This window comes from Citrus clementina, unplaced genomic scaffold (genome assembly GCF_000493195.1).
Source record: "Citrus clementina cultivar Clemenules unplaced genomic scaffold, Citrus_clementina_v1.0 scaffold_5, whole genome shotgun sequence".
Taxonomy (NCBI): domain Eukaryota; kingdom Viridiplantae; phylum Streptophyta; class Magnoliopsida; order Sapindales; family Rutaceae; genus Citrus; species Citrus x clementina.
The window spans coordinates 38,973,119-38,998,888 of record NW_006262201.1 but is presented as its reverse complement, the minus strand read 5'-3'; the positions used below and the strand labels follow the sequence as shown (position 1 = coordinate 38,998,888).

General features: G+C 34.9%; 4 protein-coding genes across 7 annotated transcripts; all 4 read left to right on the top strand.

Annotated features, from left to right (window-relative positions):
- Positions 1-8,203: 8,203 nt before the first annotated feature.
- Positions 8,204-11,317, top strand: LOC18040481. The gene is made up of 3 exons (XM_006434455.2): positions 8,204-8,562; positions 9,844-9,924; positions 10,549-11,317. Exons 1-3 carry the CDS (start codon positions 8,404-8,406, stop codon positions 10,933-10,935), a joined length of 627 nt encoding a protein of 208 aa, XP_006434518.1. The 5' UTR covers positions 8,204-8,403; the 3' UTR covers positions 10,936-11,317.
- Positions 11,318-13,924: 2,607 nt separating this feature from the next.
- Positions 13,925-17,305, top strand: LOC18040480. Of its 4 annotated transcripts, none has more exons than XM_024184693.1 (3): positions 13,925-14,135; positions 14,551-15,135; positions 16,887-17,305. In XM_024184693.1, exons 2-3 carry the CDS (start codon positions 14,564-14,566, stop codon positions 16,954-16,956), a joined length of 642 nt encoding a protein of 213 aa, XP_024040461.1. In that variant the 5' UTR covers positions 13,925-14,135; positions 14,551-14,563; the 3' UTR covers positions 16,957-17,305. The 4 variants fall into 4 exon arrangements, with proteins under 4 accessions (XP_024040461.1, XP_006434514.1, XP_024040462.1 ...); XM_006434451.2 differs by having other exon boundaries at positions 14,512-15,135; XM_024184694.1 differs by having other exon boundaries at positions 13,925-14,138.
- A 410-nt stretch (positions 17,306-17,715) lies between these two features.
- LOC18041021 (light-harvesting complex-like protein OHP2, chloroplastic) lies at positions 17,716-20,488 on the top strand. Its single transcript, XM_006434450.2, has 2 exons — positions 17,716-18,328; positions 20,251-20,488. Exons 1-2 carry the CDS (start codon positions 17,895-17,897, stop codon positions 20,363-20,365), a joined length of 549 nt encoding a protein of 182 aa, XP_006434513.1. The 5' UTR covers positions 17,716-17,894; the 3' UTR covers positions 20,366-20,488.
- A 2,683-nt stretch (positions 20,489-23,171) lies between these two features.
- LOC18041019 (probable serine/threonine-protein kinase At1g54610) lies at positions 23,172-25,770 on the top strand. The gene is made up of 7 exons (XM_024183857.1): positions 23,172-23,498; positions 23,742-24,026; positions 24,112-24,429; positions 24,679-24,900; positions 25,008-25,102; positions 25,216-25,321; positions 25,420-25,770. Exons 1-7 carry the CDS (start codon positions 23,172-23,174, stop codon positions 25,768-25,770), a joined length of 1,704 nt encoding a protein of 567 aa, XP_024039625.1.

Sequence of the window (25,770 nt, the reverse complement as noted above, 5' to 3'; positions counted from 1 at the left end):
TAAATAAATTATTGGAACGAGGATGTTGGGCTGTTCGAAATATTTTATTAATATTTGAACTGATTTGTGAGAAGATATTTCCGCAGGAGTTTTGTTGTCTTTCAAGCTAAGGTGTACGTCTTCCTCATATCTGGATCGTACACGTGTAACATATTGTAGTAAGCAAGCACCGCGCGGCTTCAAATGTGACAGCAGCGAAGTAACATGGCCGTTGCTATTAAAAGGCGACAGCAACTTCAAAGTATTACGCGCCTGATATTTTTCCTTTATTCGTTCTGGGCTTCGTCGATTAGTATCCTTTTTTGCGTTATTGCAGCCATTTTGATTTTCGCTTGTTTGCTCTTGCCTAGCCAACGTGAGCTGAGTAACAACACGCATGGTTCAATGGATGCAAATCTCATGCCTTTTTTTTTTACCCCAGCGTGATCGATTCTTCAATAATTTTTCTATCCACGAAAAATACTAATATAAAAAGATAATAAAAATTATTTTTTACACATAATAAAATGTTATCATGTAATGAAATTTATTTTTAATACCAACATTGAGTCTTTTACTTAGTCTCTTGAGCTATTAGAGTTAAAATGGTTCGACTAATTCTATGGTATAAGAGACAGGTTTATATATAGAAGTGTTCGCTTTGTGTCAATTAAATGACATATTTTTATGTTGTCATGTGCTGTATTATTATTACTTACAAAATTTTATCAAAATAAATAATTTATTAAATAAATCATATAAATAATATGATGGGTAATACAATGTTAATCTTCACACTCCTTAAGATTTTCAAAAGAAGATAAATAAATTGTCAAAAACGTACTGTTGATACTACTGAAGGAATGGAGTTTTCAATCATAGTATGAATATTAAACAATTTAACATAGAATGTCAAGTTTAAAACTTGTTGTGCATGTAAACATCTTAACTTTACAAAGACAAAACGACTCATAATTAAGATTAAGAATCTAACAATTAAGGTCACAATTTCTTCATTTTAAACCTGAAAGTTACAAAATTAATGTACTCAAATACTATATACACTACCTTCTTTTTAATCCCCTCCCATAAAAAAAAAAAAGTAGCTAAATTAACTATTGTAACAAATCCCTTTCATGTGACATATGAACATGTAACTTTGGGCACAGTATTTCAAAAAAACGAGAGATTCATCTGACGTGTAGTGCATTATGCTTTATATTTATGTATATAAACATATGGATGTCCATTTCTGAGTTTACTAAAGTTTTAACTTTGCATTATATAAACATTTTCCTTATAATTTGACTTCATGCATATCATATTAGTTGATGCAAATAGGCTGTGACTAATCATAGAAGATGTGGTAGTTATTTATTATAAATTTCTCATAGTGGTTTTGAAAGAGAAGAGAAAGAGATAGGCACATAAGATGTCATTGGTCAATATCCATTGACTTTCGAAAGGTAAAACAACACTAAACTTGTTGCCAATCAGGAACAAAAACAAAGCAATTTATTTATTATTAATTTGGAAAGGTCAATAAAAAAAAGTTTAATACTTGTAAATTTGTCCCAATTTGTAAATGGGGGGGGGGGGGGGGGGGGGGGGGGGGGTTGATTAAAACCAACGTAACATTCCACTCTGAAGTGGGGGGAACACGCTGCACGAAATTTCAAATTTGTAATAAGATTTTAACTATTTTTTTGTTTTGACACATACTTACAAATGTTCAAAGAATTTCTGATGATAAACACTAAATGGCGGACGAGGGCTCGTGTGCCAATCCTAAAAGATACGATGAAGAAAAAATAATAATGATGAACATTGAATGTTTTCGGATACAACCTGTAGAATTTTATTAGAGACAAAATAATCAAACACAAAAATTGAATGTTTTAAAATTTTTAATAATTTGATTGGATTTTTTTTTTTTTTTTTTTTTTTTGCCCCCAAAGATTTTACTTCTTCCTTTCAGGTTCAAAGTTCAAACTTTCGAGTTTCGACATCTCACATTCTCACTCGGGCCGAGTCTCTGTTGATAAGACAGGACGAGGACCGAGTTAAACCGGGAAAAAAGAAATAGTACATTCGATTCGTCGCGTGTGCCCCATTTCTGAGTCCCAAAAAGGGCAACAGTCACTGGTTGCCCGCAAAGAATCTAACCACCGTAGAGTCGACACGCTAACAAATTCAATGGCTGCGAATTAACGGGCAGCCACTAGAAATATCTGGTTGTCGACGCACCCTCTGCAGATATTTTGCTTTTGAAAACCAAAAATAGTTGGTGACGTGTAGCCAATCGCTGGAGAGCTATAGATATATACGACTTAGATCTCGCCTCACACACACGTGGCGCAATGCTGTGATAGGAATATATCTTCTCTGATCTTCTTCGACTCACGCCCACTTGCTTCCGCTTGATTTCTGGTGGGGCCACGGCCTAAGATGTCACGGATGGTTTGTGCTGCCGCATGTGTAAAGATGGTGATGGATGACCATGCATTCTCACATCCCGTTAAGAGATAAGTTCATGCTCTACGCGTGCGGAGTTTTGATTTGTGGACTTATTGTATTAATATCTCCGTTGACTCTTAAACCGTGTCCGAGTTCACTTGTGCTTTCGGTAATTGGATCTTTTTCCTCATAAATAATATTTTACTAAAATGATTTATCTTGTTTTGTCTTGGATAAGGTTGTTTCCATTCTATTTAAAAAATAGATTTCGTTATAACAAAAATATGTAAAAATTAAAAAAGGGGAGGGGGAGAGAGAGAAGAATATGCAATTGCATTAAATTGAACAATGGCTAACTCTAAATTTGAGGAGAGATTAATCAATTATGTTGTAGGATAGTTTAAAAATTAATGCTTAACTAGATAATATGCATTCTTATATGAGAAGAAATATCAACGATGAGAACTCAAAAGTCATATATTATAAGAGTAAACTAAATAAACATTCACAAAAATCTAACATTTTTACTTAGTAAATCATTGGTTCGATTGGTTGGCAATCTATTCTTCTTAACTCTAATATAAAAAATATGAGTATTTTTAATAGTTGTGGCGTTTATTATTATATTAAATTTTAATTGTATTACACTTTGATATATCAAATTGATTGTATATTTTTCTAGATTTTGGTTGCATTGAATTTTTGTTTGTATTGTATATAATATTACAAAGAAGAACCCTATTCATTATAATTATAATTTTTTTTATAATTTTTATGTAATAGCTCATCCAAAGCAAATGTGCAATACAACTTTTAATAGATTTAATCGGGACTTTTTAAAGAGATTTTTAACAAGGAAGTATTTGAAACGTATATAGAAAACCAACAATAATGAGATGTCAATGAAAATTTACCTTTTAATTTCATGTACAAATTAAAGTCGTAAATAGATTAATATCAAGTCAAATCCGTTAAGGGAAAAGGAAAATTGATTAAATTTTTATTTTTTCTCTCGACACGATATATTTTTACAACCATTAACATAGCGCCTCTTAGCAAATTCCAATTTGATTAAAAGGAAAAAAATTATTAAATAAGTAATCATGATTCTCTCAATAGAACAATCTGGAATGATAACAAACAAAAACATTGGCACAGCAGGCAAAACAAAGGAGATAAAATGTCGGTTACGCACTCGCATTAAAAACTCTTAAAAAAAATTAAAAGTGGCGGCTTTGTCGGTTCAATCACAAATTATTAAAGGATTTACAGGTGTCAGCAAACGCATCATCGTAACTTCTCCTTGTCAAATTGTCAAATGAATCAAAATCTCAAACGACAAATCACATTAACCGAAACGCCAGCGAGGCCTACGAAGGTTTTTACACGTGTCCAACATTTTCTTGGTGGGTCCCGCTTTCGCGATGGCGCTCTTTGATGGGCAACCGTGAAAGAACTTCTACCGTCGCGTCTTATAGAACTTTCATCATCAATGATTGATTTAGCTTAGAGAAAGCTCTAGAAGGTTGATTCATTCACTGCATAATGCGATTCACTTGTTTGCGTGCATATAAAATAAAACAAAAGACTTCTACGAGACTTGAATTGAAAAAATGAATAAATAAATAAAATACAATGAGAACTTGTGTGAGACTATTCAAATCATCACTATTTGTATAAATAATAACTTCGCATAGCATTTTGAGTTAGTGTGACTAGAAGCTCCATAGATAAACGTAGAGCTTAATGCGTATATCAGCCTTGCATGTAGGGATGCTTTTGGGTCAATTGGTTGCTTAGCATCACAGACACGATGGGATCGAATTACCAATAAGCATAATAATAATAATAAAAAGAATCTTATTACATATTTTGTGTTGTTGACTAAATAAGAGCTCGACTAATAAAGATACAATTAAAAATAAAAAATAAAACAAAGATTATATTTGCTATTGTGGTACTGTAACTCTTAAGTTACAATTACTATGAATAAAACTATAAATATAAAATAAAAGTTTGAGAAATGTTCTAGTCCGAAATTTTAAAGTGCGGTTTTAAGGTTTTTCCGAATTTTTTCATACTTTAAAATCTCTAACTATATAACTACTAATAAAAGTTAATAATATATCGTAAATGTAATTTTTGAATAATAATTTTTAAAAAATTAGTAAAGATATGATAAAATTTTCATCGCATAAGTATAAAATCAAGTCAATTTAACTTCTAAGTTACAACAACTAGTGTTTACTAAATAATGTAATGTTGTAACTTTGCCCGACCTTACCCCCAAACATGACCTAAATTATATAGTTGACATGTCCCATTCTTTTTTTTTTTTGGGGGGAAAAATAAGGCATAATGGAGAAATAAAGAATTCACTTCAATGTATCTTAAAAAAGATTGTATATTATAAAAAAATAATAATTACAATGTCGTTTCACATGAATATTATTTAAAAATTCAACTTATTTTTCAAAAGACAATGAAATTTAAAAGATGCTCAGAGACGATATGTGGTAAATAAATAGAATTCAAAAATCATTGTAACATTCTTATTCTACTTATCCACAATATAAGTATGAGTTTTTGTTTTGAATTTTTTTTCCAAAGAAAAGTGATAGCTGACGTGCCCTCCTAAACTTATTTTTCTCATTATTTGCATACAAATAAAACAGTAATTTTATTGAAAGTGTATTACTATTTTTTGCTATTTATTTACACTTATTAGTACCTATATATCAATTGGGCTACTGTCTTCCTATGGCCTCTAAATTCTCAAGGCCTGGTACTCAAATTCTCTATTACTACTTATCTATCAGTTGGGCTACTGTCTTGTTGTGGCCTCTAGATTCTTAAGCCCAGGTACACAGATTCTCAAATTTGTAATGTGCAAGACGACCCCATAAATAATGGAGTTTTTTTTTTTTTGCCCCTTTAAAGCATATTTTGAGCTTCGCAGAGATATGCCACTTTGACTTTATATATATATATATACATATCTAATCATTTTTGTTAATTATGCATTTCTTGTGCTAATCATTAACAAAGCACGACCCTCTAATTTGCGGTTGTGCGTTAGGAAACTTTTTCATGTCATGTCTTCTTTAATGGTGGTCTCCCTAATTGTGCTGTGATAAAGTTTTAAGTGGAGTCTGAAGCAAGTGAGAAGAACCTCTCTTGGTAAATGACATGTATTTCTTGACAACAGACATTATATAAGTGTACAAGAGATATTATATGTAATTAATGCATGTATTTATTTTAAAAAATTACTATATAATTGGTAGTATATGATATATAGACATTAATTAGATATAGTGTGTCTAAAATTTATTGTCAATAGACATTTAAAACAATTTTAACACCTTATAATTCTGATTTTTATGTTTGGTGCCAACTATTGTACAGCCATCGACAATGGTATGAAACAATGTATGAACTTGCGACACATCATGTCAACTAGAATTCTCATATTAACATTGTGCGTGAATACCTCATTTGACAATAAATCATAGTTCGTATGATCCATATTGGTGAGACCAAATTCGAAAGAATGCTGTGGCGTTCGGCATCCATCAATTCCATGTCAAACTGAATAGAATTTCCAACAAAGATGGGTTTCTCAAATTGAAGCAACTCTTTATTTTCTGTAACCCACCATTTCACACTTCACGTATGTGCTGCACACACGCACAAGCACACTCACTGACACGCACACGCGCACACACACATAGAAGAAGGCCTATGCACGTTGGCTAATTGAAAAAAGAAAAAAAAAGTTATAAATCTCATATAGGACAAATGACGTAGATCCACAACGCATGGTAGGTTTTAGATTGTTTTTTTAAGATTTTATTAGGTCTTGGCTAAAAAATTAGAATGAAAATATGGATTATGAACTATCCTAAATAAGTTTTTTGAGTACATTTGTACAAGACTTTTAATTGTAATTTAGTTAATTTTTTAAAGAGATTTTTAACAAGGAAGTATTTGAAACGTATATAGAAAACCAACAATAATGAGATGTCAATGAAAATTTACCTTTTAATTTCATGTACAAATTAAAGTCGTAAATAGATTAATATCAAGTCAAATCCGTTAAGGGAAAAGGAAAATTGATTAAATTTTTATTTTTTCTCTCGACACGATATATTTTTACAACCATTAACATAGCGCCGGATATAAACAAGTGAAAATCACAAATAATTAAAAAAAAAGATATAATAAGAATTATAGTAATATTTCTTTTCCATGCAGTAAATTACAATTAACACGTGGACTTAGGCTTGACAAAAAAGTAGGTTTGAGCTTGAAGCCCGGTCTGTATCATGAAGTTATGGATATGTGTCCAAAATTTGAAGCCCACTCTGAATAGGTCTAGTTAAGGGCTTTTCCAATTTATAAATTAAAAAAATAAAATCAAAGAAAGAAAAGAAAACCTAAGCCAATGACCTGAAGTCATAACAAACCATTAATTAAACAAGCAAAGCAACTAAGTAAGAGTGTAGCCGCGACACCACCCAAGAATTGCATCCATCACCTCGAACAAATGTTATTTCTACACTGAATTGGTCTATACATATAAAGTTTGGCAACTAAGACAATTTTAAGTGTTAAAGAATAAAGAACAGATGAAAGAAAAAAAAAAAGTAAAAAATGGATACAAAATGATAGCCTCATATCCTGCACCCATCAGAATAACACCCAAATGGCCAGGTCTTGAATAGATGTTCTCGGAAGAGTATCTAAAAATTTCTACTTTCGAATGCCTCAGCAAAATGTAAAAACCTCCATCTGCATACACTATAAAATTGTGATAACAGAAAGCTTCTCCAAATCATTTCTAGTTAAATATAGGATTTTAGTAGAAATAACTAGACCTTACAACCTTAACTAAAATCATTGAAACGCAAGCCTAGCCCTGACCTGTCTAGGTCCAACCTAAGCCTAACCGATTCAAGTTTGGAAGGGCTTTCAATGAGCCTGTCACTAATTACATGGGCTTGTCCTCTGACTTGAGACTTGAAAAAGTGTGGACTAACCCTACAATTTCCCAACCCTGGTAGGACACGAGTGGCCATAACTTACGAACTAAGGCCACGCTTGGGAGTAGGACAAAGTGTAGGATACTAATTTTTTTGTATAAAATATTTATCTAATGTTTGGCAAGTTCATTTGGATTTTTTTTTTTAAATACTAATATATATTACAATAAAACTCTATTAATATTTACAATAAGATAACAATCGAGATTATCCTTCTCGAACAACGTCTTAACTTAATACTGGAGAAAAAATTATTTTACCCCTAAAGCGGAAAGTTAAATAAACCTCTATAAAAAAAAGAGTCGAGTCTCATTCATTTATAATTTCATAAAAATTAAGTAATTTATTTTTTTATTTTATCTATGACATCTTCTTTTATTTATTTATTTATTTGTATTAATATTTAGTGGTAAAATAATTAATTAATAGTATATTAAATGTATTAACAAAATTAATACTAAGAAACATCCCATTTGTCATTAGATTATTATGTAAAATATTAATATTTGATAAATAAATAATTTTATATTTAATTATTTTGTTAATATTTTATTTAACACCCAATAATGTACACCACATACAAAAACATATAATTTAAATAAATTTAATTATTCTTGTTAATTCCCTAATATTTAATTTAAAATAATCTAATATAATATCTTGCCAAATATTAGATAATAATGCATAATGTAATACCATTTAACCAAATCCAATTAAATTTTAATAATCAAGCCAATCCATTTCAGCCTGCCATGCGAAACGTAACCTAAGAGGGTATCATCACCTAATTCGGTCTCCACATGGAACCGCAGATAAAAAGGCTTTTGTATTATTCCCATAAAACTCTTCGATCGATCGTTTCAATCACCATTAAAAATCTCCTTTTGCTCGAAGAAACCTAAAATTTGAACCATTTATCAACATGGGTAAGAAGAGAAAATCGATTGCGACGAGTCTCGACGAGGTGGATCGGAGCATGTATGCGTCGTTTTGCAGCGCCGCGAATTCGCTCTCACAGCTTTATACCCAAGCCATGAACCAGCAAAAGCTCTCCTTTCAAGCCGGTGAACGCCACGGACTTGTACGGTTCCCTTTGGTTTATTTAACTCTTATCAGAATATATTTGTGTTACTGTTATAATTTATCTGCTATTGGATTCAATTTTGTGTGTGATTGATTGATTAAGTGCAATTGTGAATTGGGTATTATTGTTTGACTGAGATGATTGAGTTGGCTGTTTGTGTAAGGTGGTTTAAGAAATAGGTCGAAGAAACTACTTTTTTTTTTTTCTTTAATCAATTCAATGAGAAGCAAAGGGAATTTTATATAGGGAAAATGGATATTTTGTGTTGGCTAGTTGGACAAGCGTAATGCATGAAGGGTATGTTTGTAACTTTTGTGTTTCTGCTTAACTTTGAAAGCATAATAGCTAAAGTGTAGGCGGATACTCATCTTTACTCTGCAGCTAATATTTTCATCAGACCGCCCTTTTATACTTGCTAGCTGGTGATTCCAATCTAGAGAGACATAATGCTGAACATAGCATTGGTTTCATTAGTTTGCTCAAGTAGATGTTTCTTTATTTATTTGTTGAAATTTTGTGACTGTGACAACTGGCTTGTATGGATTTGTAAAAGTCATTATTGTTACTCGCGGTGCAAGAATGCAACTAGCATAAAGTTGGTGGTGATGAAGTGTTTCTGTCCCAAACGGTTTAGAGAGCACGACTAGACCTGTACGCAAAATCCCACGCATTCTTGTGAGTGGAATAGTTTACTTAAAGGAATTGTTTCTTAATGTATTAACCAGTAGCATGGGTTGCTGATCTCGGTCACATGACTTGACTGAGTTCATCTGAACCAAATTGATCAACTTAGTATTCTCTTTCTTCTCGTGATGGAAACTAAAGGTAGGTTGACTTTTGACTGCTAATGGTTAATAGGTAGAGAATGAGAAGGGAGAAGATTTGGTGGTAGAAAGATTGAAATTTTGCAACTATTCACTTTTCTTTTCTTGTTCTTCCTCTTTCTATCTGTATGAGAGAACTTCAGGACAGATCACATGTAAGCTTGGTATGACAAGTGTGGCTGTTATGCCTTTTCTAATTGTTTATGGTTAGAACCTTGCTTTAAAAAAAGAAAAGAAAAAGAAAAAATTGGCTTTTTAAACGTTTTGGCATAATTTGGAGATTATGTTCTGTCCTTGTTGGCAATGACGAATGAAGTTTTCCTCTGTTAAAATAGATGTCTTTTGGTTGTGCATTTGGCCCTTATGTGTTTATTCTCTATCCTTTGTTAACTTTTTAAATAGCTTGGAATGCATCGAGAAAATTTTTTATTTACCCGTTCATCTAATTTTTCAGGAAAAACTATATCAGTGGATTTGGAGACAAGAAGAGGGTGGATCAAGAGTGACAACAGTTGATGTACTTAATTACATTCAGGTTTGTTCCTAATTCATTCATGACACGACATTCTTTCTCTGAGTAGTGGATGTTTAGTTTCCTATTTGAAGCTGTTATTGTGACAACCACCTTTTATTTTTTATCAACTTATCAACACCTGTGCTATAAAGGATTTTGAGCATAAAATATTGCGAAGGCTCAACCATTTTAATCTCTAAAGAGGAAATGAAAGAGAAATGTTTTTACTGGCAGGGAACTGTCATTGGACCTTCCAGAATAGTCTTATTGGGATGTATGACTAAAATGTTGAACGGAAGATATTAAATGTAGATAAAATAGTCAATTTGGTGTGGGTTCGTATGCTTGGTGAAATTTTCCATGTTTTATTAGGGTGAGCTGTTTCCCTTCTGCCCTATGACTCCAGCGACAAAGAGGTAATTGATGGTCAAAGGGATCGATACTCTTTCTTTCAATCGGCAAGACTTATTCTGGTATTGTTGCTCGGGTCTCTAAATGTACCGTTACTACTTCTCTGTGAATGATGAGTGATTGCAGTGACATTGTTACTTGTATAGATATTATGGAATTTGCTATGTTGCATGGTGATTCTTTGATAATTTATTGTATCTGAAAATTCTGAATCGAACATTCTGATCCTTGCAGAATGAGCTAGATTCCAGTGTAGAGGAGCCAACAATGTCTCCTAGGGCACAAGTCCGACATCAGCATTCACAACCCACAATGCAGTTCACAAGTCCTGGCTTCCCTGTCCCTTCTGGTTCTTCTGGCCAAACTGCTGGTCAGGGAACTCGGTCTGAGCACTGCGATCAGCAACCCAAAAATTCGGTTTTCTCAAATGCTTTATCAAGCCCTATTCGTCGGAGTCTTCAGCACTGTCAAATCGCACCGGGAGGAGGCTACTATCCAAATGGTGGTATGCCTCCTACAGCTGGAGGCCGGAACAATGATCCCAACTTTTTTCATCAGCAAAACAGGGATGCTAATCCTCCCAACCCCAATGATTCTTCAATGGACATGCATGCCGATTAAAGTCGCTGAGATGACTTCTTTTAAGAAGCTTCATGTCATTAAAAAGCTTGGACGTGCTGTTGCAGTTAGTATGCTGTTTCGTTCATGGTTGTTGGCACATGAAATTGGTTAGGGTTCCAACTTGATGGAAGAATAAACAGATGATGCTGGTGACTCGTTGAAGCGTGTGAAGAAGAATGGTTTTTTTTTGTGTGTGTTCTCATGAGGTAAGAAGCAATATGATGAACACCTTCACTCATCACTTGATCAATTCTTCTCTTTAAGTCTGTTAGCTTTGATTCTTATAGCCTTTTGTAAAGCAAGCATTTTGTTGAATTAGTTCTGCAACTTTTGAGTTAATGCCTGCTTGTTATATAAAATTGTGTGCCTTTGGAGTTGCTTATGTTATGGTCTTTTATCTCTGTAAATTTGCAGTTCTGTATATCTCCTTTATAATGGGAAAGTTAAAATGCCACCCCCATAGTGTCAGTGGTTCCCTCACCCATTCTTTGGTTTGTCTCGACCCTTTTCCAAACAGACTGCTCGGGAGTGTTTATTAATGTCGTTGAAAAATGTTTTTAGCTAAAAGGAAAAAAAAATTCTTTGGCATCATGTTTTTAGAATTTTTTTTTGTCAAATTTTGATTATAATGTATTAATAATGTTCACGGAAATTTAACAGACCGCGTTCTTTTTTCAATAAGATATAAAGATGCATCCTTGCAGGCGTGATTGACGATCGTTGTTTGGATTAGACAATTGTCGTGGGGTCAAAATTTCCAAGCCCATTCTAAGGACACACGCTTGACAAGAAATGAATATGCAGCTTACCTTCCATCATCATGTTTCATGCTCTCTCGATCAATTTTGTTTCATCAATTTAGATTAGTAGTGAGTCCCAACTCAACTTGTTTATTGCCCTAACCCTTAATTTGGACCCACACAAAATGACCTTTCGATATTCTTTTCCTCTCCTATGCAGGTAGTTAAGTTCATGTTAAAAATTACTACTTACCATGTAAGGGGTAGAAATGCTTCTAAACATTCACAAAAAATATGGTTTTTAAAGTCTAAAAAACCTAATTTATAGGTTGATATTTTGAATAAGATATAAATATGATGTGAAAACACATATAACGCCTCAGTTATCAACACAAACACACAAAAGAGCTGAAAAAAAAAAATATGTCGTTTCACCATGACATACATACATAGCTACATATATATATATATATATAAATTATTATTCAATAAAGGATCTTTTAAGTTAAAGTGAAGGATAAACTAAAATACAACTAAAATATATGTTTCAATTTAAATTACTTTATCTTGTAATATATTGAAGTGAAGTGTGTGTGCATATATATATATATATATATATTATTTTCTAACTTATTTTTTACTCTAATTACTGAAGGAATTCTTCATTGCTTTAGGGAATGATATGTCCGCTCACATAACATTATGAATCTTGAAAAATAATTTGATTTACATTTACATGATATTCAAAACAAAACTAAAACAAATGTTCAAATGCAAATCCGAGAAAGAAATGAGAGCATTGTGGGTTATTACTTTACCAGAGACCCCACAAGACCATCTTTGGCCGACCATCTTTTTGCCGAAACCCATATGCATGTCACTGGAGAAAATTCAAAACTTTTGTTAGAATAATTGTGTAAAGATAAATAAAGTCCGTAACGCACTCACTCTTTTGACCATTCCTCAATCATTGATCCAACAGGGAGAAACTTTCATAATCTTCTTGAAACACCTAGTTTATGCATTTCCCAAGGTGCACTAATAACGTAACGCAAAAGATTTACCCATAATTGATTCTCAAGTTTGTAATTAGCATCATTATTAATTTCTCGCTTGACTTCACCCACTACTCGTCCGAAGTTCCCCCTCAGCTAATTCTCTGGTGAATAGTAGTACGCGTTCAAGCAAAGACTTGTAAGCAGTTGGCTTTCTTCACCAAATAATTGACCAAAGTTTGGGAATAGGGATTGGGACAGTATCTCACTGTGCATGCTCTGAGCTTGTTAAATCAAATTAATATGCATGGCATGGGGGTTCAACTTTTACCAACTTTTTTTCTATGACATTTTCCTTTTCAAAATAATTAATTATCATCATTTTTATTCACAAGAAACCTCCTACTACCTAAAGTTTCTAGTGGTCCTTTTCTCCTAGCTATACACAGTAATAATAAGGGCCGTCAGTGTTCTTGCATTAGAGGCTAGACCTACAAGACCATTTTGGACTACATCATCTTCCTTGCTCCTCTTTCGTCTTTGTATTGTATGCAAAATTAGAGCCCCCCCTTTTTTTTTTATTAATTTGAAGTTTAAGATTAAAATTTTTGAAGAAAAAAAAAAAAAACCTCTTATTGTGCGGTCAGTGTTGACTTATCATGCACCACAGCCACTGTGCCACATGAATATTGAATCATAAGCTAAAAGGTAGGTCAATCTGGGCATTCAATGTCCGCATTAATTCTTCGGAATTCCTTGCTTCCTCTTTTGCGAATTCCATTTATTACTCCAGGCGATTGGCTCTTTTTTCTATTATTCAATTTTTTTTTTATTTTGCTTTAAATAATAAGAAAACGGACTTTGTTTCTCTTTTTTAATTCTGGTAGCTATCCCTCTCACTACTTTCGCCTGTTTCAGAGTTGGTCAATGTTGCCATTTTCTTTTTTTTTTTTTAATTTTAATTACTGGTATCTAAACTTGACATGCATTAAGTAAAGCAGTAGTTACTTACATATAACACACGCTATTATAGCTATTGTACTTCTAATTAATCAGAAAAAAAACTTCAGCGGTTCCAAAGCACAAAAGCATGCAAACAAAAGCAAACTTTTAACTTTTTACATAATTCACTGCAAATTCAAATAAATACACAAAGAAGATAACATTTCTTTTTTTTTTTTAACCCCAAAAGTTAAGGGCGCGAAATTAAATATGATAAAAATAAAATAAATAAATAAAATAGGGCCCATTTATATTTGTAGTATCCTGTACTGAAAGAGAGAGTCACCATCGCTATCCTTCTTTAAATAATTCCAACCAGAAGTTAACTTATTTTTTTTTCTTTTTTTTAAATCTCTATTTCCAATTCCTCGCCGATTAATTCGATCCAACATGCCGGCGCCGCCGATTTAACTCCACTCCAACTACGCTCACTCTCTCTCAGATCCGTCAACTCTTCTGTCAGGTGGTCAGTTCTGCCCTCGTCCTTTCCACTTTCATCTATTTTGTTCCGTTGTTTCCCGAGAAAATCAACTAAAATTTTATTTTATTTTATTTTTATTTGATCTCGCATTTCTTTAATTTTTCTTTGCTCTGCTTGCCTCAGTGAATAATTACTGTTAAATTCTTTTAGTTTTAGCATATTCGGAAATCCCCGATTAAAAAAAAAAGTTTAGATTTTTGTTTTCAATTGTTTAAAGTTAAAATTTGTTCATGTCGTGTAATTGATGAGAATCTCTGCTTATGAATCTTTGTGGGCATGTAACGAGAAATCTAAGAAGATTTTTGAGTATGTGAGTTTCGATAAGTTGACTGACTGTGAGTTAATGCGTTTGATGAAGGGCCGGTGATTAAGAAATTAGATTGTATTGTGTGTCCAGATGAGAAGAACTGATGTTATTGGCAGTGGAAGGAGGAGGGTTTTTCTCTTCTTCGGCATCTGGGTATAGTAAGGGCCTAACCCTTCTATTCTTGGGTCAGAAGAACGACGACGACAAACCCATGAGAGTTTCGCCGTGGAATCAATACCAGTTGGTGGACCAAGAACCTGACCCCGACCCTGACCTCCAGCTGGCTTCCGCGGCTAAGAACAGGCTCTCCCGCGGCTGCGCTTCCTTTGTTTGCTTCGGTCGCGCTTCCGCAGGACCCGACTCGCCGTCACATCTCAAAGTAGGACCTGCCCAAAATCAGGATGTCTCGCCTTCGTCTCTTGGTTTAGACAAGCGACTTGATCGTTCGATTGATGTTGAGGATGATGATGGTAATGTGGTAAAGTTTTCTCTCAAGAGTAGCTTGAAGAAGCCTTCTAATAGCGATTCAGTTCCTGTTCAGAACGTTATAGAGCACGAGCACGATTTATTGAGTGAAAAAGGTAACGATATAGCTGGTCATACAGAAAGGAGGAAAGTGCAGTGGACCGATACTTGTGGAAGTGAACTTGCCGAGATTAGGGAATTTGAGCCCAGGTAAGAGAATATCTCATTTCAAAATGGAATATCTCCACTGTGTGGTCTGACTTTTTCTATATTGACTTTTACCATGCGTTTGTCTCTGCTAATGCCGCTGTACGTTGACCTTAGGTACACAGTATGTTTGCTGATCAATAGTAGTTTACTTATGCATAACATTCTCATGCCCTTGGCAATTTCCATTTAGCTAGTTACAACCCTTGCTTCTCATAAACTATCTTTATAGAGGCGATGCAACCACGATCATGACTATGGTTTGGAGGTTGAGGAAATTTTGCTTTTAAACCAGCTTGGAGAGGTCCTGTTAATCCAATTCTTTTGAAGAAATAAGTTTTTATCTGCTTTATATTTTTTATTGTTTTATTGTGTTTTTCTTGAACTTGAATGTTTCTCTGAGGATCAATGAGTGTTTACAAACTGTAAGTATTGTATTTCATATATGTTGTGAAGAGTAGGCAGAACACAGTTTGCCAGTCGAAGTATGTATAACTTTCAGCAAGTTTCTCAAACTGCGCAATAGGATATCAATAACAATATTCTTATTATGGTGAACTACACTATACTAAACATATTCACATAGAGAAGTTTATATGCCCATATGAATTGTTGAAGAATTAGGAACAAGAAGGTTCAAGTTTGTCTTTCTCACTTGGTACTTTACTAGTTTAGTCAAAGTTTGATCAACCCTCATTGGATACAAGTGGTTCTGTTCTCCTGCCAATTTCAGTCTTTAGCCTTTTAAAAATATTTTCCTGTATGAAAGTATACTTTTTTCTTTTATTAAATTTGTAATTTTCCCCTAGGGGCAGACTTCTAAAACATGCTTTGAAAGAGGGGTCAAATCTTACTTTCTTATTATTTTGATTTGCTGTAAGTGTGTAGTTTTTCAAGTTTCCTACTGAATTAATAATTTAATATGGTGTGCTACTGTTTTGTGTAAATATACTGGGGTGGACAACCGGAGTGAATTTGTGAACAAAACAAAGGAATTTGGTGCTATTATCTCATAAGCCTTTTCCCCCTTTGTATGTCAGAAATTTCATGTTAAGTTAGAATATTTGATCATTAGACCTGGTACAACCAAACTTCATCACATATTTAGACCTCTATTTTGTATGCTTCATCTATGAGACTCTGGCACAGTTCAGGGCTTTGATGATACTCACAGGTGCATATTAACTGATGGTGCTTGTTTGCTAGCTAGAGTTAGAATCTCCAGAAACTTACTGCGAGCAGAATTATGTTTTCTCAAAGATCAAGTCTCGGCTGCATTCAATATACTTATACCATTTCTTCTCCATATCCTGGTCCAGTCAATGTTAATATCAATGCTGTGGATTTGGATTCTAGGTCTTTGTCCTGTATTCCTTTCTACATATCTGAAGATCGTGCTTGCTTATGTATAGATGTCTCATGTCCTTTTCCCCTCATCTTGTACTTGTATTGGGTTGGCACTGTGCATGTCTGTGTGTACACGTGTCGTTTGTTGCATTGAGAAACTGACATCCTGCTTATTTATTACTTTCAAGTTCTGGGGTCGTAATATAACCGTAGCAGCATAAATTGTTTCCATGGCACTTTCAATAGTTTCATCATCAGATGTGGTTGATTTCAAAATTGCAATAGATGAGAGTTATATCCATATGTGAAATATTGTTGTTTAGAATGTTTTTCTTCAGCTCATGCTAAGCAGGTGTGTATGCAGAAAGTAAAGGTGACTTGTTCTCTTTCGTTTCTTCTAATGGCAGTGAACTGGGCGGATCAGATGATGAATTTGATAATGGAATCGAAAGAAGTTGTTCGTGCACGATCATGTAGTTCTCTTTTCTTTTTGGCCAAGGCAATATGTGGACTCAACCTTTCTGAAATTGCTACGGGGCTCCAGATAAAATACTAATGCAGTCTGGTTGCTGGGTGCTTCAGCTGATTTCCAATTCAAAGAAGGAAAGTGAGCTTTTGATCTCTGCTGAAGAACGAAGCTCCAGGAGCTTCATATTTCTGGGCACCTTGGTTAGATTGATCATTTGTGTCTATATTTCAATGTTGAGGATTTCAATTTTGTCACTTGGAGCTTCATGTTTTCCTATAGCATTCTTGTTATGCCTTACTGTACTTTCGATTGTTTTCTTCGTAATTAATGTGTTATATTTTTTCTTCCTTGGATGTTAATCTCACATATTCTCCGGCTCTCCCTGAGTACTCTCTCCGATTTAAATTCTCTTCTAATTTTAATTTGCCTGTATCTTTTGGCACCCTAATAAGGAAGAGGCAGAGTTTTTTTCTTTTTTCTTTTTTTAAAATTTTAACCTTGAAATTCCATTTCACCTTCAATTTTCAGTAATGGAGGGGATGGTAAAGAGAAGGGATTAAAAAAAAAATAACCGCATAAAAGTTCTCGTTCTTTTTATTTAAAACAGTGTAAAACTTCCTTCTTATGGAAATCTCTGATGATGGATGTGAAATATTACTGAGAGTTGGATTCCCACTCTCACGGAAGGCGCGTCAGTTCCAAAGCACTCAGGGTTTTTGCGCGTGCCACCCACGTTGTCTAGAAGCAGTGTGAGGCTTGGCGCCAAATTAACCAACCATTCCATTTCCTCCGACTGGACAAAACTTGCTTTATCAACCATCTAATTTTTCAAAACTTGGCTTCACCTTATCCACACACAACGCTCTGGTTCATCTTTTGATTCTGGCAACACGAAAAACAAAAACAAAATCAGGACACTGGGAAACAAAATTAGAAAAGAAAGAAAATGTCTGTGGCATCATCAGTCCCCTGTCTCAGAGTCCCAACTTCGTCTTCTTGTTGCTCTTCTTCTTCATCATCAAATCCATCGAATTTTAGAATTTCAAGAACAAAGCTTAGTCCATTTACTGTAACTTGTTCTCAAGCTGATGGGCCAATCAGAAGACCCGTCGCGCCTCCTCTAAGAGAACCATCTCCACCGTCAACGGTGAAACCAGTGCCTCCACCTCCACAGCCGTCGCCGCCATCTCCGCCGTCTTCTTCAGTGGCTCAGCCGCCAAAGCCGGCTGCTGCGGTGGAGGACAAGAATGTGGTGACTTTGGAGTTTCAAAGACAAAAGGCTAAGGAGTTGCAGGAGTATTTTAAGCAGAAGAAGCTTGAGGAAGCTAATGTCGGCCCTTTCTTTGGGTTCATTGGAAAGAACGAGATTGCCAATGGCAGGTAATGCTTTTGCTTTCTTGCAAGGTTTTAAATTCAGTTTTAATTATATAGATTTATGATTATGTTTGGGTTTGAAATGCATAAATGGAAAATCAATGAGTTATCAAGTATGAGCGGGTTTAGAAACATTAGTTGCCTTCGCTGCTGTGCATTCAAAATTAAGAACAAACACAACAGTTATAAACATACCCTATGTGGGTTATATTCATAAATATTAATTGATACGGGAGTTTGTGAGGGGTTTTACAATTGCTGGTTAGTGTTTCCTTCCAGTTTTGGGAAATGGACAACTTGGTTGAGACATTTGATGCATGTTTGATGGAGAAGATTCTTGGTAAGATTTTGATAGAATTATTATGGCTTTAGACAAAGGAAAGGATAATACAAGCTGATGGATGGACTGCTTTGGACTGGAGGTTTTAGTAACAGCGGTTTAGATCCTTAGCTTCCAACTTGATACAGAATTTCTCATGATACTCAACCAGTGAAAATAGAAGAAGGTAGAGTAATTTAATTAAGCTTCTTGCATACTAGTGTATATTCCCAAGAATTTTGAAGATTTCCATCAGGTAATGGGCGACAAGGTGTCCGAGAGAAAATATTATGGATAAAAAGTTCTATTGGAGGCTCTTTGGGCCATGAGCTGCACAACTATCCTGTCCCTCTATCCGCCTCTCCATGTGTTTGATCAAGATTTGATTCTTTGTTTCCCCTATGATGGCAAGACTTCACGTGCAAAGCCAGTGAACAAGAAAGTCTTGGGCGCTCTTGGAGCACCACATCACAAAACTGGTCTGGTGCTCCCATCCAATCATGAAATGACATCCTAGGCCATATCTTCAGTTAAAATTTAATTCCTTTTACTCTCTTAATATGTTTTACTGCCATTAAGTACTTTCATTCTTTTTGGAAATCCAAGTAATTCTTCTTTCCTCCTTCCCTTTTCTCTTTCTAGCAACAGTTCCTTTCGATGCTGTAATGTCGCTATATGGCATAGAGCTTTCACTTAATTTCTTCTAAGGTCTATTTACCTTGTTAATAATTTGATCCTAAAAGAAATTATGCATTCTGCATATAGTTTATCTGTCATTGAGTTTTAAGAGTTAAGTGTTCTGAGTTCGATCTGGATTAATGCAGATTAGTATGTGAAATTAATAAGCTTTTTGTAGTCTCCTTAAAATAGATTCAGTAATGAGCAGCGAATTTTTTATATTTGGACTGGATGAATGTGCTCATGAAAGATATGCTTTTAGGCTTGTTTTGGAGGGATTGCAATTTAGTCTACATTAAGTAGTGAAAAACTCATATGTTGCCCTTGTCATAGCAAGTGGCGGAGCCACTAACGGACTTGCGGGGGCAGCTGCCCCCTGCATGTCCCAAAAATTCCAGAAGACATGTTTTGTCCTGTTCAATTGAAATTACAAATTTGCCCTTGTTGAATTGATTATTTCATTAATTTATGTTCAAATTCTTTTAAAAATATCTCATCCATTTATAATTTTTAGCCCAATTGTAGAATTTAAATTAAGTACACATGCCCAATTAAATGGAATCCATTAAACTCATTATTAAGAATACAAAACAAAATAAATATCTGAAATCATATTTTAGCTTTTCACGATTTGGGCATTTTGCTGCCTTTCGCTTAAAGGCTAAAGCCTTGATTTCTAGTTAAACCTCAGATGTGGCATACAAGCATCATTATTTCTTTGTATTTTATATTGGTAAAATATTTTGCCCCCAGTAGATTTGATTTTTTGGCTCTGCCACTGGTCATAGCTGTTATCGCATTGGATGGATTCCTATTATGTGAACTCTTTCTACAATGTACTTTATATATGTTTTTATATAAATTTTTTTGGCTCGATGGATTCATGATTATTTTTTTTTATTTAATTCTCTACTTGTGTTATTGCTGGTAGATGGGCTATGTTTGGTTTTGCTGTTGGGATGCTAACAGAGTACGCTACAGGCTCAGACTTTGTCGATCAAGTAAAGATCCTTCTCTCCAATTTCGGGATACTAGATCTCGAATGAGTTGTCTGCTTGATCATTGATACTGTCCATACTTTTTGTTTTCTGTAATTGTTGTAACACATTCAATGTTTCATCCACAACTTCTTCAAATACTTGTTTAGTATTCAATTAATTCAATATGGAAAAGCCTTATTTTCACAATTCAGCTTCTATGCAAGAGTAGAAGTTTTTCTTTTAGTTATTTTCTTGGTCACAGTGTTGGTGTCTCTGTTTATACTGATTCTGCATTTGGATCCTGTGACCCGCTATTGGTTAAGCTGCTGCTTTTCTTCCGAACAAGTTGCAGCCAACTGTTGAAGGTTGCTACATAACACAACATTTGAAAGCTATAGTTTAAATGCTCACTGATGCTTTAGCACAAGGGAAAAAATGAAGTGGAAAGTAAAAAAAAAAAGAAAGCGCAAATTTCTAGCGCAGTAACTATTGATTATCACTCTATAAAGACAGACAAAGCATGGTTGTGATCATCATTAGTGTAGAGAGACAACTTAAAAAGATATATAACGCAATTAAAAGACTATATTTCAGCATTCATTGAACCTTTCCTCTTCACTAATTGCCTAAACTTTATTCCTTTTAATCTATGTTTCCAATTTAGCCAAACTCGACAGCAGTTCAAGAGCATCATAGAATGAACGTAGATAATGAAAAGCAAAAGGTGCCTAGTTTATACCACCATAAAAAAATAAAGCAGCACGGGTACAGCAGTTTATCATCTCAACATTTATTTGTGTATAGCATAGGGAAGGGTAACCATAAACAATGCAGATACAACACGCAATGCCTTTCGAAGAAACAACATTCTCTCCTGGATTCTTCCAAACCGAGCCTCAACCCTTGCTATATGCTCCTCTAATTCATCCAACCTACTTTCCCACTCATCAATAGGGAATGGGAGTATGAAAGTGCGGCGGTTGTTGCCGTTGCCATTGCCATTTTCAGTTCTTGGTTCTTGATCTTCACTCAGAGATGCCGAATCATCTTCCCACTGCTAATAGTGGCACATTTTCAATTGCTGAAGCTCCCTGCAACAGGAAACAATTTAATATAAGTTACAATCTTTTCAGTGCATGTCCATGATTTAGCTGAACCCAATCTTTAAAGTAGTTGCAGTTTCATTTTAGTCTCCATATGCCAAAGAAAAAAAGTCTCCACTGTTCAAATTCTGCCACACCGAATAATGATTAGAAGGAAATAAACACAAGCAATTCGACATAGACATTTATTTTCACTAGTAATGCCATAATGAACTTCCTAGCACACGTGCACTCAAGCGTGAGTGCGTACGTATCTATGTGTATGCACGTGCGTGTGGGCATATGGACTTGTGTGCCTATGGAATATGGATGTGTTTTCTTGAATCTGAATCGTATTCGTATCCGACAAAATTTAAGAAATATAACGAATCCATAACGTTCTTTCCGTCTTTATACGGATTAAGATGGAAAAGAAGAAGAAACGTCGTTCAGGGATTGAGCTTTTCAAGTACATTTTTTTATTTTCCTTCATGAACCCATTTTCTTCCCATTGTTCACTTAACCAAGCAGACTGAGACAGTCAAATTTTCACCTATATAATAGAGCACAGTGCTCTAGCTAGCCAAACACTACTTAATTTGAACAAGATCACAGTAGCAAGTGGTGAAAACATTCAGCTGATTATTCAAGTCGATTCTCTTTTCTCTTTTGAAAATCTCTAGTACTAAAGGAAAAGAACGATCATGTTATCTTATGCCTTAGTTGAAGCCATTATGAAATTTAATACCACTTGCAATTTCAACGAGAACAAGCGTGATCCACGAAACATTAAAACAAATATCATTAGATTTGTTCATTCAATCTGTCACAAAAAAGAAAAAGGGTTTCATCCGTGATATCGCTCAGGGAACAAGAAACTGTTCAAGTGTTCATCGTGGTAAAATTTGTAAAGAAAAAAAAAAAGGAAAAAAGGAACTGGACCCAGTTAAATGTAACAAATATTAGGAGCTAAAACATAAATCGAAGAACATTTCGAGGACCAAATGACTGCTACTAAAGATGATCAAATTAGCACAAAAACTCAATTTCTTTTTAAATGCTGAATTGTAAAAATTACTTCAAATTTTGAACAGAGAGGAGAAAAGAAGAAAGAAAATATCAAGCATACCTCAAAGCAGGCTACAATACAGAGATGAAACATCAGTGTACAAATTATCTTAGCTTTTAATGAGTTTTTGCACAAGTAACGGCCATTGCAACCTCGTGACTCGACAAGAGTCGAGCGAGCTGTAAATTGGCTGAAGTTACTCGAGGACAGAGCAAACCCCATCAGATGGCTCCACATTTATTCGATGACGTGGCAATGGAAATTTGTATACTGAACTGATACTTTTCACTGTCAGAAGCTATGCATTTGTCTGACTTGTTCAAACCCCATTCGTCCATTTGTCTAATGCTTATTTCCCTCCCGCCAAAAACAGTTCAGTCAAAAAACTAAATTAAACAAATAAACAATCAAATCAAATTGGGTAAAATAAATTGCAAATAGCGGATAAAGCAAAGAGCAAGAGAATAAAAAGATTTAAGGAAAAATATACCTTTTTCTGCACAGCAAAAATCCAATAATGCCGGCCAAAGACGGCATTTCTCGTCATCAAAATTCTTATTTTTCTTTCTCTTTTCTTCTTTGCACTCACTTTTTCTTCTTTTATGCAATCAAGAATCAATAAATATTGAAACTTGATTAGACCCAGAAAGCCATGGGATGTGTACAAGCCAAGAGTTCAATGAACTCACCACATGGGGGCGGGGGCTTATACAAGTTGAAAATGGAAAATGGTTACGTGGGAAATAAGGCATTGATGGGTCACAGAAGGTCAACGGGTCAGAGATATAATGGGAAGGAAACGGGTCGGTTTCAAAAGCTCGAATTGCCGGTGAATTATGATGATTTTGAAAATGGGGGTGAAGAGAAGGTGAGTGGGGAACAAAGAGTAAGAGACAACGGCACCGGCACCGGCACCGGCAAAAGTGGCGGTGGGGTCGATGGTAAGTTAGTAAATGGGTGGCCTAAGTGGCTGACTGATAATATTCCTAGAGAGGTGTTGGCTGGATTGGTTCCTAAGAGTGCTGAGTCTTATGACAAAATTGATAAGGTAATTAAATTTCTTTTCTTTTTTTCCCCCAAAATTTTGATCTTGATTGTATCAGTTTTGTTTATGTTTTAATTGATTGTAAATGTTGATCAAATAAATTTAATTATTGAATTTTATGATTTATGAAACAGATTGAATATCATGCTTTTTGTTCAATTAGCTACTTATCGGGCTATCGGCTGATTTGCCATTAGGAGAAAGTAACCGCTGGCTATCTAAACTGGGTTAGATTTTTGGTTTTAGGTTGGCCAAGGTACCTACAGCAATGTGTATAAAGCTCTAGATAGGGATACCGGAAAAATTGTTGCTTTGAAGAAGGTCAAATTTGACACATCAGAACCTCATAGTGTGAAATTTATGGCAAGGGAGATTATGATACTACAGAAGTTGGATCATCCCAACATTGTAAAGCTTGAAGGACTGGCAACATCGCGTATGCAATATAGTCTTTATCTCGTTTTTGAATTCATGCAGACAGATTTGGCTAGAATTATCTCCAATCCTGAAGGGAAACTCACTGAACCTCAGGTGCAAAATTATCTTTTAATTCATTGAGAAATTTCAGATTTCGAGGTTTTGGTTTATTTTGTAGCTAACTTGAGTTTTGATGCAGGTTAAGTGTTATATGCAGCAGCTGCTTTCAGGCTTGCAGCATTGTCATGATAGGGGGATTTTACATAGAGACGTCAAGGGATCAAACTTGTTGATTGACAAAAATGGGGTGCTAAAGATTGCGGATTTTGGGCTTGCAAATTATTTTTCTCCTAACAAAAAACGTCCTCTCACAAGCCGAGTAGTGACACTTTGGTACCGAGCCCCTGAGCTACTCTTAGGTGCCACAGATTATGGAGTAGGTATTGATTTATGGAGTGCCGGATGCCTCTTGGCAGAGATGTTCTTGGGCAGGCCAATCATGCCTGGTAGAACAGAGGTAACAACGTCCAATTGATCATAGCAAAATTTGTTCATGTTTGATCAAAGTTATTTTGAGTATATTTTGAATCAAGGTGTTCTGACTTCTATCCTACAACTGCTGAAGAATGAAATCGGTAGCTGTTAAATTAAGCAGAAGCAAACATACCCTTGGTTTCTAGATTCCTTGATTTTGTTATGACTTGGCATATGATGAGCCTTTCTATTACTTGTTGGTTTCTCATATTATCAAGTTTTGATGCTTTAGGTTGAGCAACTGCATAGGATTTTCAAGCTATGTGGCTCACCATCAGAGGATTATTGGAAAAAACTCAGGCTATCTACAACTTTTAGACCGCCACAATCATACAAGCCTCGGCTATTTGAAGCTTTCAGTGAGTTTCCCGAATCTTCTTTGGGTCTCTTGAGCACCCTTCTTGCTCTAGATCCTGCATATCGCGGCTCTGCAGCTTCAGCTCTCAAAAATGAAGTAAGCACAACTGGAAGACGATACAACAAATGTTTATGATGTTTCATGATTTTGTTAATTCTATCACTGGATTGGCTTTAATGTTAGTATGTCCCTCTTGCCTGCAGTTCTTTTTCACAAGTCCATTGGCTTGCGACCTTTCAGGTCTGCCTGTTATCTATGACAAGGAAGATGAATTGATTGAAGCCAACCAACAGAGAAAGCAAGTCAATTGATCATCATTTTAATATTCGTGAACTTAAAGATTGAGCTTACACTTCTTATTTCATATTTGCTATTATTTCATCTCATTTTGTTACTTCTCTCATCTTTTAGGATCAGGAGAGCTAGAATGAAGCACCGGTCTAAAACGCTACGCGAGCGTAGAATTGGAGATCAAGCCTCTCAGCTAACAAAAGAAGAAACTCTATCTAATAAAGAGGTAAAAAAAAAATCATTACATTTGAGAATTTACTGAAAAATATGCAGCTGTATGCTGCAGATTATATTAATGCATACATTTACTCTATGTTGTTTCAGGATTCAGAGAAGCATGTGGAGCTAAATTTTCAAGGCCAAGAGCCTTATAGCAGTGCAAGTAGTGCCTCATCAGGTACAAAGGCTAATCAGCAGTCACATAGCCCGCCTTTTGTGCTCTTCCCAGTTGCAGCTTCTCATCATCAAAAGATGTCACCCAGAAATAAAGGCCATCCAAACGGTACCAAGAACATCAAGAACCGGCCTCCATTACCGAATTCCAAAACACGTCCCACAACTCACAACGAAGATAGTGGTAATATGTACAGATTAAACCGCGTCAGCAGGTCTGCATCAACGAGAGAATTCAGAAAATTGTACCAAAACAAGCAATTAGAATCTATATATGCTTGA

Bases quoted from the DNA above. Each gene is read 5' to 3' on its own strand.
- LOC18041021 (XM_006434450.2), top strand. From the start codon at position 17,895: ATGTCTGTGGCATCATCAGTCCCCTGTCTCAGAGTCCCAACTTCGTCT. The intron at 18,329-20,250 runs GTAATGCTTTTG...TATTGCTGGTAG, and splicing joins AACGAGATTGCCAATGGCAG to ATGGGCTATGTTTGGTTTTG.
- LOC18040480 (XM_024184693.1), top strand. From the start codon at position 14,564: ATGTTATTGGCAGTGGAAGGAGGAGGGTTTTTCTCTTCTTCGGCATCT. The intron at 15,136-16,886 runs GTAAGAGAATAT...TTCTAATGGCAG, and splicing joins ATTAGGGAATTTGAGCCCAG to TGAACTGGGCGGATCAGATG.
- LOC18041019 (XM_024183857.1), top strand. From the start codon at position 23,172: ATGGAAAATGGTTACGTGGGAAATAAGGCATTGATGGGTCACAGAAGG. The intron at 23,499-23,741 runs GTAATTAAATTT...TTTTGGTTTTAG, and splicing joins CTTATGACAAAATTGATAAG to GTTGGCCAAGGTACCTACAG. The intron at 24,027-24,111 runs GTGCAAAATTAT...GTTTTGATGCAG, and splicing joins GGAAACTCACTGAACCTCAG to GTTAAGTGTTATATGCAGCA.
- LOC18040481 (XM_006434455.2), top strand. From the start codon at position 8,404: ATGGGTAAGAAGAGAAAATCGATTGCGACGAGTCTCGACGAGGTGGAT. The intron at 8,563-9,843 runs GTACGGTTCCCT...CTAATTTTTCAG, and splicing joins CCGGTGAACGCCACGGACTT to GAAAAACTATATCAGTGGAT. The intron at 9,925-10,548 runs GTTTGTTCCTAA...TGATCCTTGCAG, and splicing joins ATGTACTTAATTACATTCAG to AATGAGCTAGATTCCAGTGT.